At 38.8% G+C, this 12269-nt stretch overlaps 1 protein-coding gene across 1 annotated transcript in view; it reads left to right on the forward strand.

The window, feature by feature from the left end:
* The first annotated feature begins 5725 nt into the window (after positions 1–5725).
* LOC137544320 (bone morphogenetic protein 8B-like) overlaps positions 5726–12269 on the forward strand; it is an 83690-nt gene continuing 77146 nt past the window's right edge. The window contains exon 1 of the mRNA XM_068265382.1: positions 5726–6110. Coding sequence (XP_068121483.1) covers positions 5726–6110 — 385 coding nt within the window. The remainder of the gene's footprint in view (positions 6111–12269) is intronic.

The raw sequence follows: 12269 nt of genomic DNA on the forward strand, positions 1-12269 counted from the left end.
CTACATACATATATACAATATAATAATTATTATTATTATTATTGATTTATATAGCGCCAGCATCTTCCGTGGCGCACACAGCATATCACCACCACCCAGCACTGACTGGGGCTATATGGGGAGTGGTGTTTTTTTTTTTTTCTTTGCTTTTTATTATACAATATTTCATTATTTAATATGTGGGATTGAATATTTGGTACAAGACAAAACCCTATCTATCCTTATTATCTATGTTAGGTAAGCTATATAAGAGCCACAATTCAAAAAAATGTCACAACACTTAAAGCAAAACTATGATCAGGCACAAAGAGCTTTTTGCTTTGGCGCTAGTGATGTGGTTAAATTAAAGAACGAGTAATTTATAACACCAAGTTTACTTGTTCATCCACCGATGCTGCGAAATAGAAAAAAATGATGGTGGTCACTATGTAGCAACTACCAAGCTCTCTGCTCATCCTGTCTGCCAGTGCCAGCCTGCAAGAAGCTCAGCTTTAGTGCCTACCAGTCTGTTTTATGGTGTTCCCTTGTAATTCTATACCTTTAGATTGGGAGCCTACAGTAGTAGGATTCTGCCCTTTTTAATTCTTGTAATTACTGTTTTGTATGTATATTGCCTACCAACTTTGTATTGTGTACTTGTCAGGAACACTGTTGAACCCTGATTCACCGGCTGGTGTTATCACAAGTCACCAGCAGGTGGCTCTGCTATCTCTGCTATGTTACCTGCAGTTTCCAGTTTCACCACAAGATGGAGTATCACCTTCTGGGCATGTCTCTGATCAACAGGTGCTCTCCTAGCAGTTTAACATTTCCTATTTAAGACTACCACACCGCTTGCAGGATTGCCAGATCTCGAGTTAGCTTGGCTTCTGTTGCGTGGTACACCTTCTGATACCCTGCTCGGTAATCTTTTATCCTGATCTGCCCATGTATGACCTTAGTTTGTCCTCTGACTTTGATCCTGTTACCTGATTCTGTCTGCTCTGTACTCGTTAATCCTGATCTGCTCGTGTATGACTTTAGCTTGCTGTAACGATTGGTGTCAGCAAGCACCTCTATTCTGATTATTGGTGATCTGCAGTATCGCCAATAATACAGATGCTATACCTGATTATATGGTGATCTGCAGAATCACCAATAATGCAAGTATAGTGTGACACAATCCAATCGTATGCAAGAGGGTGCTTGGTACAATAAAGTATCTCTATAAGGCACAGAGATACAACCTCCAGCAAGCTGGAACAGCAGACAACAATAATAATATACAGTGTACATTCAAGTCTGTGGAAATATCCACCACACCGTAATTCCTCAGAGGTGTGGTTACCTCTGAATGGGAACCCTGTGTGTGAGATCCTCCAAAGGACGGAGTGGAGGAGTCTCAGCCTCTAGCAGCAATGGTTTGCTAGTGGCGGTCGTCTCAAAGAGGCAAGCCTCTGATAGAACCCTACAGTGGGAGACGTTCCACTGAAGGGAGAAAGGTCAGACAAAATGAGGTTCGGCAACAGATCAGGCGGCAGCAGTACAGAAACGTGAGACAAGAGAATAGTCAGAAACCAAGCCAATAGTCGATAACGGTACGGGCTGGCGAAGTACAGAATCAGGAAGCAGAAGAGTAGTCAAGACAGGCACAGAATCATACACGATAAATCAAACAGTATAATATGTGTATATATTGGCGATAAACCAATATATAACACAATATCAGAGACAAGGCTGACTAGGTCTGAGTGCTGACACAGGGTATCACAAACACAGACGAAGTGTGACTGAAAAGCACTTCCTTATATACTGCCTGGGAGAGCAGTCTCCACCCCAGGTAGCAACTAATCAGAGCAGGCTAAAATGTCAGCTGACCTCCAGGTCAGCTGACACGCTTTCTAAGAGTATAAAGGCGTGTCTGTCGTGCGCGCCCGCCCCCTAGAGGGAAGATGGCAGAGCCCTGGTGAGCAGAATGCTGGTGAGTGTGGAGCAGAGTGCTCGGACGGGTTTGCGCAGCGGATGCGGACGAATTTCTGCATCCCACGTTGGAAAGTCCTCTTGCCGGATTGGATGCGACCATATTTCCGCAATCCATCCGGCGTTGCGGATTTTTCGTTACACTTGCTCTTTGACATTGCTCCTGTTACCTGATCCTGTACCTCGATTATATGAATATTGTGATATTGTATATTTTGTATATAGTTGCTAGTTTGCTGTGTGTTTGTGGAAGAGATTACTGTCACTTGTATGTATATAGCACAGTTTATTAAAAGTACAGTTTCACTTATCTTTGTGTCCAGACTTTTATATATGCTGCTAAACGTAGTCACCAAATATCTTGTCTACAGAAGTCGTAACAGTACTATTACCTTTATTTTCTAGCCATACGGTGGGTGAGACTAATTAATTAATACAATACTAATACTAATAATAGTATTAATATTTTTGTCAACAATAAATACAGTAATAATGGTTACACAACTTGTGACATCTCCCTTAAAGGGATACTGCAGGGGGGTCGGGGGAAAATGAGCTGAACTTACCCGGGGCTTCTAATGGTCCCCCGCAGACATCCTGTGTTGGCGCAGCCACTCACCGATGCTCCTGCCCCGCCTTCAGTTCAGTTCTGGAATTTCTGACATTAAAGTCAGAAAACCACTGCGCCTGCACGCCCGTGTCCTCGCTCCCGCTGATGTCACCAGGAGTGTACTGCGCAGACACAGACCATACTGGGCCTGCGCTGTGCGCTCTTGATGACATCAGCGGGATCGAGGACATAGCAACGCAGGCGCAGTGGTTTTCTGACTTTAAAGTCTGAAATTCCAGAAGTGAACCGGAGGCGGGGCCGGAGCATCGGTGAGTGGCTGCGCCAACACAGGATGTCTGCGGGGGACCATTAGAAGCCCCGGGTAAGTTCAACTCATTTTCCCCTGACCCCCCTACAGTATCCCTTTAAGGAGCTACAGAAGATGTCACAAACCAAATATTAATCTATACAATCACACAAACAAGCAATTATACACACTTGACGCTCCTGAGGATGGGCAGCCGGTAGTGTAATATGAGAGGGGAAGAGGCTAGCAAAGAGTATGGCAGCTCCCACACCAGGAATGCCATAGAGGCTTTTATACTCAACAGGGCAGGGTGCATGGAGTAGTAAACTTCACGTTAATACGTTAACTTGCCCTTTAATTATTAAAGGAATATGCTCCCAGACAATCCCATAAGTTTTAAATTAAAAAATGTGTTACTACTTTGTTTTAAATATTACCTTTAGTTTTGCAGAACTTAGGTTTCAATCAATCAAAATTTAATTTAACAATCAAAAATGCTTCATGAATACATAAGAAATATCCCAATGGTGCATGTACGGTAATAGTTGTCAAGTAGTCATCTTACCATAGCTCCCAACTGTCCCTTTTTCGGAGGGACAGTCCCTTTTTGGGAGCCCTGTCCCTCTGTCCCTCTTTCACCCTCATTTGTCCCTCTTTCAGGACTTTGTCCCTCTCTCTATGTAAATATATATATTTCTATACTAAAAATGTGTTTGATTGACTCTAAACTTTATTCCCATCCTTTAAATTGATATATTACTAATTTTAAAATGTTACTATGAAGGAAAATGAACCAGGATAGAAAGGCAAGACTAGAGGCATGGTGAGGGCGTGGCCAGGGGTGTGGCAGGGGCGTGGCTTAAGTGCCCCTTTTTCTCATCTCAAAAAGTTGGGAGGTATGATCTTACTACTGCAGGTAGCCATGACACCCTCTATAAATCACTGTCATGTTGTGTTACCATGGCAAATACTAGCTTAGGAAGGTTGGTATTTGCATATGGGATAGCAGAGGCTCCTGGTTCAGCCAGCAGTATGGATAGAGTAAAGACATATCTGATCTTTTGATAGGTTGTCGTTGTCTGTTTCTGTTAAAGAATAATTTCAGGAAATCCACCTTAGAGCTAGATAAATCAACTACTGCATGACTTAAAAGTTGACTTGAACAGGAAATGTCATCATAGGAAGAGGTTCTGTCGTGTCATTTTGATATTCAGAACCTTCTATCCGCTTTCATTACTGTTTACACAACACAGCCTAGTCCTGTGAGATTGCTCACTGCAAACTAAATTTCAGACAGACTTTCTATTCACTCAAAGCATGCAGATTAATAGGAATCAACTAGAGACAGTTGGTAAGGCAATCTCATAATGGCTGCAGTTGTTTAATTAAACACAAATTATGGTTACATTTTTCAGGCCCTGAACGCAAGCAAAGTAATTGGAGTTCTTCCTTAAGAACATTTCACAACCTTCCACTCCAAGTGAAAGTTGTCATAAAGAAATCAGGATTTATTTGTTTTATTGCTGTCACCTAAATGGCCACTTGTCCTGCTAGGAAAACTATTGATTTCCCTCTCCTTCCTTCAATCCTTCTGGAGAGTTTGCCTAATTTCTTGTTTTTCTGGGACATGATGTGAGGTGAAATCTGGGACTAAGACAATAGTAAAATTTGGAAAACTAAAAGAAAAGTTCTGCTTTGACTTTAAAGTTATTCAACATGGGAATTAGTAAGGCACAGTGTTTAATGACAACAAACAAATCAAGCTGTTATCCCTCATCTTCTACTTCCTTTTTTCACAGTACGGCACAGGAAGTAGAATTATAGGAGTGTTTTTTGCTTGCTGGCTTGAAAGATGGATATTTTTTACTTAGCATGAGATTTGGTAATACTGATGTGTTCTTCCATCAATTAATACAAAGTCAAATTTTTGGATGTAGGTCCATTATGTGCAGAAGATACAAGACATATGTTTTTTATCTCCATTTTAAGGATTATACGATATATGATATTTGTGTAACGTTTTCTGTTAAAGAAGTCTCTAAAACCTCTCTAACCAAATAACTCCAGTAACAAAATAACAAACATACTTATTATAATGGGTTAACATGATGTTAAAATTGATAATGATAACAATTCATGACTTTTTTTCTTCCTCTTTCATACTAAAAAAAGGTTATTAATCCTTAAAAAACCCTTTTCTAATATATTATTCTGTTTTACAGCACAGCACACAAAATGCAGAGTCATAGTAAATTAAATATTTTCTTTTTTCTTTTTAGTGCATAAGCAGTCATTCAGTGCACGGTGGTTAGATTACAAGTTAACACCTATAATCTAATTTGCCAAGTTGAAGAGCAAGGAGGGAGCTTTGAGACCTCTAGAGCTCAGTGCAGGGGGAAGGTCTGTAGACTGAAGAGGCAGGCAGCAGGTTTAAGAATAAGAGCTGGCTATCACTTTAGGAAGCTGTACTCAGATCCGCTGCTACACCCTGCTCTGAGGACTAATTTCCTTATGGTGAGCAAGATTGCCTTGGATTTTTGCTATGTGTGAGAGAGGTATCCAGTGACACTGCATCACAAAACTGTAATATGTTTTCTCTTGTCCTTACAAGTACTTCCATCTGCTTAGTGTATAAACTGGGATTCCCTAGGCAATTAAGATCAGCAATGTTCATTTACTTAACTTGGAATTAACTTATTGAAGTTTTACAAAGGAATGCTTTGTAAAAAAAATATTAGTCTACGCACATTGTACAATGTGCCTGCTTTTGGAGAAAAGACACTAATATAACTATACAGAAATGTTCCTTCTCTTCTATTTTTGCATTGAATTTATGTAATTTTTTTTTTAAATATATATAAGTGATAGTACAGATATTTAAAGACTAAATTGTTTAATTCATGGTGAAGATGTCAAATGTTTTACAAAATCTTTGGACCATGATTTTTATGATTGGATTTTTATGGCATTTTACCAATGAAAGCTTTGTGAGGAATCATCTACGATCAAGTTTTATCCAGAGGAAGCTGAGCTTCAGAGAGAAGCGTGAGATGCAGAGGGAGATACTCTCCATCCTGGGGTTACCGGGGAGACCCAGACCTGTGAGTGGTGGTCATTTTCCATCGTCAGCACCCATGTTTATGCTGGACTTGTACCATGCTATGTGTAGTGATGAAGAGGATGATGGAGTACAAGGAGTATCAAGGGCACTTTTCACTACATTAAGCACCCAAAGCCCTCCCCTAGGAGCGGTGATGAGTGAGGCTGACACCGTCATGAGCTTTGTCAATATGGGTAAGATCAATTTTTTTTCATTGGTGACAGTTTTTTTTAATTGTCCATAGAGTCATAGGTATGAACTGCGCATACTAACAGATATTAATCTTGTAGGTTGCTTAATCCTGATACATTTAGCAGCCAGAGTCTAATTAGCGACAAATTTATCAAAACCAGTTAATTAACTAACTTTAATCTGTTTTTATCAGTTATGAGTGTTATACCAGGCTCAAATTCTAATAACTGCAAAAAAAAAATGGACATTATAATCATCTTTTTAAAGAGAACCTGTCAAAAATGGGCATTTATAGAAATTGGAATCTCCACTATCATTTAGTAAGGAAGAGTTATTTGTATGGGAGCATTGCTTTTCTTTTTTTCTTGCCACTTTACCAGTGCAGAGTAGTGGGATCAGTGCTAGGTTGGAGAGCCGACTTATGTTCTGCATGGGCTTATTACTAAACCTAGGGATATGCAGAAAATAATAATAGATAAACACACACCATAAATCCTAGAAGTCACTGGGTGGTGATCAGCTGTCAGCTGATTAAATAACACAGCCAACTGATTGATCAGCAGCCAGTGGCTTTCATTTGCTAGCAAATTTTCCAGTTCCTGGGTCAGTGGACATCTATAATGTGAATAAGGTGTTGTGCTCATTCCTAATGATATCGTACACTCAAATTGGTCAGATACTTTAGTTCCTGTCAGAAATACATGAAATAAATTTAAGGATATGTTAAAGTGAGACTTCCCCTTTAATCAGGAGAAAACAAACGTATCCAGGTTGCTTTATATGTTAAAAGGGAATTATCAAATATTATCTCATACTCATATTTTCATTATATTATGAATAAATAAAATACTGCAGGATCTTCCAAATAGTAAATGATACCTGGGTATGTCAGTCTGCTATAATGATTTCAGCAGTCCAGGGTGTGCAAGAAGTTGAAATGAGAGTGGGCTTCATTTGCAAAGGCAACGCTACAGAACTCCAAGTTTGTCTTGTGGTAACAGTCTAAGTGATCCAGCAAAATCAGACCGGTTTTATTAAACATTGTCTGCTATTAAGTAGTACAAGATTGCAATGTTTTCCTGGGTCATGCTGAAACATAATGAGGTATGTATATTAGCAGTTGTTTGTGATTGGTAGTCTCCTACCGGCATCCGCCACCAGAACTTTTTTGGAGATTTTCTAATAAACCCAGCCTGTTCAGAATATATCAAAGAGAAAAACCTCTTACTGTGTATAATATACCCTATTCATCTGCAATCACACAACAAATAATTCACAAACATCTCTCAGCAACCTTCACTATCAGATCTAAGCCCAGACAAAGTTGGCAAATCTTAAGCAGTTTATTTTTAATTCATCCAGCCCAGATTTGTTGGATCACTTGCAATATCCCCATTAGAGATACCTAGAAACCTCTGGAGATGCACTGGCAAAAAAAGCTTGTTTAAATGTAACAGTTTTTCGATCTGATTAAATTAAATGTAAGTTTTCTTCCAATACACACTCAACATTTACCTATTATTCTGAGCATCAATTACCCAAACAGGGCAATGAATATTTGAAGATGTTCTGTACAACAAATGGATCATTCTGTATGTTAGTTATGTTACCATGGCTACAAGGAGGTGATATTTGAACTTCCTGGCCATTTAAAAAATATTGTAGTTGGCTGCAAATAGTAATATGAACATTAATTTTAATTGCATGCACGTTTTAAATAAATTTCTAGTTTAAACAGGCACCATAATAACATATAGCAGGATGTGGTAAATTATTCAAGATATCCACTTTTACATTAACCACTTAATCACATGCTGACTTATAAAAACGTCCTGCTAGAGCCTCTTAAAGGCTCCAGGACGTTTTTATAAGTCAGACAGTGTTACTGCTGCTGTGCGCGTGCGCGTGAGCGCTCCCACGGGTGCAGGTGCATCCCCATGCACGTGAAAATAGTGGGGGGAAAAAACCCACCAAAACAAAAATACACCTTTATTTCCAAATGATGTATTATCACCATACTTTGTACTAGGGACATAATTAAAATCTTGTGATAACCAGGACAAATAGGCAGATAAAATGTGTAGGTTTTATGTACAGTAACAGTGTTTATATTAAAACCATAGGGGATGAAATTGGAGAAATTGTGTATTTTTTCCTTGTATTTCCCTTTAAGATGCATAGAAAATAAAGTAATTACTGAAAACAAATATCAACCCCAAAAAGCTCAATTGGTGGTGAAAAAAACAAGATATAGATCATTTCATTGTGATTAGTAGTGATTAAGATATTGTCAAATGACAGAAATGAGCATGGAAAGGTGAAAATCGCTCTTGTCCATAAAAACCGCCTTGGGGTGAAGTGGTTAATCATCCTGGTTTTAGCATCAGAAATGCTTTTTATGTCTATTTATTACTATATATTGGTATGCACGGTAAAGGTGGCCATACACTGGCCCGATTCGCGGCCGTTTCGACAGCAGATTCGATCCTGGGATAATCGATCTGGCAGGTAAATCTGTCAGAAAATTGTATTGTGTGGACGTAGTATTAGGTGGCAGATATAAATATAAATATACATATGTATATAAACACATCTTGTATTTAAAATAATTTTTTGGCACCCTGCAATTGAAAAATACCAAAAAGTTTGTGAAAAGGTAATACGTACATTTTTATCTTGTTTGCTGGTGAATTAAAAGGCAAGTTGTGAAAGTATCACCTAGAATAAAACTTGGGTAAAAATATTAATTGCATATGGACCCAGGTGCTGTTTCTAATCACTTTGGAACACACAACAAACAAACATTCTGCAGTGATGGTCCTTGCCAGCAGTAAAGATGTCGCCACCTTTGATACATTTAAGAGTGTAGATTGGGGTGAGGAAAGATTTTACAATGTGCAAACACTGACTAAATTATTTATAAATGAATATTGTAAAAAACAAAAAAACTATGTTATTCATTAATGTACATTCAGTACAGTAAAGTTTGTCTTTAAATTTAAGTATACTGTAGGTTTTAAAGGTAACCCTAGAGATTTTGTTATCAATGCTTAATTCTAGGAGGTTACAGACAGACTTCTGTGCGGTTCATCCAGCCTGCTACAAAGCTGAAATATTTAAAGAGAACCTGAAGTGAGAGGGTTATGGAGGCTGCAATATTTATTTCCTTGTTGCCTGGCCTCCCTGGCTGTTGCCTGGCTGTCCTGCTGATCCACTGCCTCTAATGCTTTCAGCCACAGACCCTGAACAAGCATGCAAATCAAGTGTTTCTGACAAAAATCTGACAAGATTAGCTGCATGCTTGTTTCAGGTGTGTGATTTAGACAATACGGCAGCCAAAGAGATCAGCAGGGTTTCAGGCAGGGTGGAGCTAGAACTCACTGGGCACCATAGCAATGTTTTTGCTGCCCCCCTCCCCCCTCCTTTCTGGACCCCTCAGCCACCCATTGTCTAAGGGTCCCCCTTAATCCCTATACCTTTCCCTGGTAGTCTAGTTGTCCCCCACATACCCCTATATCTTCCACTGGTAGCCTAGTAGTCCCCCTTTGCCCCCTGCCTGGCTGCCTGGTAGTCAAGTGGTGCCCACTCCCTGGCCATCTGGTGGGTAGCTACAAATTAAAAAAAATCCTCTGCCACTGGGGCTGGATCCCCAGTGGTGTAGGGCCACATATGGTGATCCTTGTGCCCCTGATGCCAGACAACTTGCATTGTTTAAAATGAAATAAATATACCTTTCATTTTAGGTTCCCTTTAGAGATAATAAAGTTAAATAACAGGGCAAAAAAGACATTTCTATCTGGTAGAACTGTACAAGTAAGCATTTCAGAAATAAAGTTCAAATGATTAGAAATGACTATTTGGGACTTTTTGGGCCTTGATCCAATTCACTTTTCAATTTTCTCCTAGGAGATCATTTTTCATCTCTGTTTTAAATTACTTTTCAGAATTCTGCAAATGAAAAAGTCCCACAAAGTAGGTGACAAAGTACTGCCAAAATTATTCAGAGTATTTTCTTGCTTGCTGGTTGCTGAAAAGGCATTTTATTAATAAGATGGGAAAATATCACCCAGGAGAAAACTTAGGGGAAAAGGGAATTGGATTGAGCCCATTATCATTTACGCAAACCTAATGTGAAAATAAATTAATAAAATAAATAATTTTATCTTAAGTCCTAATGCTATAGAGGACTTTCCTAGAATTGTATAGTATATAATCTGTACATTTGTTCCAGAGTTACATTTTTCTTACCCATGTTGCTGTCACTTACAGTAGGTAGTAGAAATCTGCCTATAGGTTTTAGACTAGTACATCTGCTTACACGGGATTCTCAGGATATTCTTTATCTTCATAAACACTTACTGGACGGCAGTTGCTCACTCCAACTGCCAAAATATTGCACAAAAGAGTAGGGAGGCTGGCTGGCACTTTGTACAGATCTTTTCCTGAAATCCCCTATAAGGAGATGGACTGGTCCAAAACCTATCAAACTTGTCAGAACGTTACTACCTATTGTAAGTTACAGTGACATTGGAAAAAAGTAATTTATAGTGCAAATTACTTAGATGTAGAGGCTCTAGGCAAGGTAGTAGATTTGGGGCCCCCTTCTGGTCCTTTTGGTAAGTTGAAGTGGAGAGTCAAATAAGGTGGCAGGGGGGCCCCACACCCACTAGACCCCTAGCTCCTGCCTAGGTAGCCTAATGGAGGATCCTGCTCTGCATCTTCTATAAATGTGTTAACAAGTATTTTAAATCTGAAATGGTTTGCAGGACAGTGGTCCTTTCATGAAATGTTGACTGACTTGCAGTGTGCACTTTTCTAAGAAATTAAAGTAATTTATAATACGACTTAATAAGGCTTTACACGTGTGAATTTGAAACCAGGCACACATCCAGAACTGCTGAAGTGCAATGTGTGCTTTCCACTGATGTGGAGCGGCTACTCCAAATCAGCTGTATGCACCATAGCTTAGCATGGCTCAGTAACATTAATAGGTCATAGGCACACTTTGCACTACAGCAATTCTGGAAGTGTGTCTGGCTTCCAGGAAATGAAAGGGTTGATTTACATAATAGCAGTGTTGGACCATAGGAGATCTTTCTTGCGCACATAAAGCTGAATAATTACAAATATTTTCTGTAACACATATTTATATTTAAAATAGCATTTTCAGTAAAAGGGATTGTCTAGCCCCTTTAAGTCCTTTATAACATCCCAGTGGTTCTAGGACACCATGGGCTTTCTGAATACTCTAAAATACTTTCTGGGAAAAAGAGTGCCTATGGAACTCAAATGCATTTAATAGTCACATATATGTCAAAAATGTACTACTTCATATCTACTTCTATTGTAAAACAGCTGGAATTGCATTTAGCAATTGTTGCTCTGTTTTGATGCTAGGTACACACGATACAATTTTCTGGCAGATTTTCCTGCCAGATTGATTATTTCCAACATGTCCAATCTGATTTCCGATGGGTTTTTCGACTAATTTTCCGTTCACTTCTATGGAAAATTGGTTGGAAAAATCAATCGGAAATCAGATCGGACATGTTGGAAATAATCGATCTGGCAGGTAAATCTGTCAGAAAATTGTATTGTGTGGACGTAGTATTAGGTGGCAGATATAAATATAAATATACATATGTATATAAATATATTGTATATATTCAAATGGGATGTTAAAATCAAAGCCTATAAGACAATCTCCAAACAGCTTGATGTTACTATGACAACAGTTCTAAATATTATTACATGGACCATTTGAGGTCCATGGTACTGTAACTACTCTGGATACTAGTGCAAGGGGAAAAATCATCTTTAGAATGGGCCGAAGGGTGGTGACAACAGTAGACAAAAAGCCAAGGACATCTTACAAAGAAAGTTACCTCGAATTGAAGAAACAAAACAACAAATAAAAAATAGCTTTATTAATACAAAAACAAAAGTTTGCTTTCTTAAAACAGAAAGAATTTGCGATAATTCAGGTTGGAGTGAGCTTGAGATTTCTCCTAGGGCATCACTGCTGAATATATGCAAATTAACCATTGTACCCTCAGAAGCTAAACACACCTCCAGAACCGCTGGAATGCAATGATGTGTCAGCTTGTTAATTTGTACAGAGCCATAATAATCCAACATGCATACAGACTGTTTCGGATTGT

The sequence above is a fragment of the Hyperolius riggenbachi genome, chromosome 2 (assembly GCF_040937935.1).
Source record: "Hyperolius riggenbachi isolate aHypRig1 chromosome 2, aHypRig1.pri, whole genome shotgun sequence".
In the NCBI taxonomy this organism is placed as follows: Eukaryota; Metazoa; Chordata; class Amphibia; order Anura; family Hyperoliidae; genus Hyperolius; species Hyperolius riggenbachi.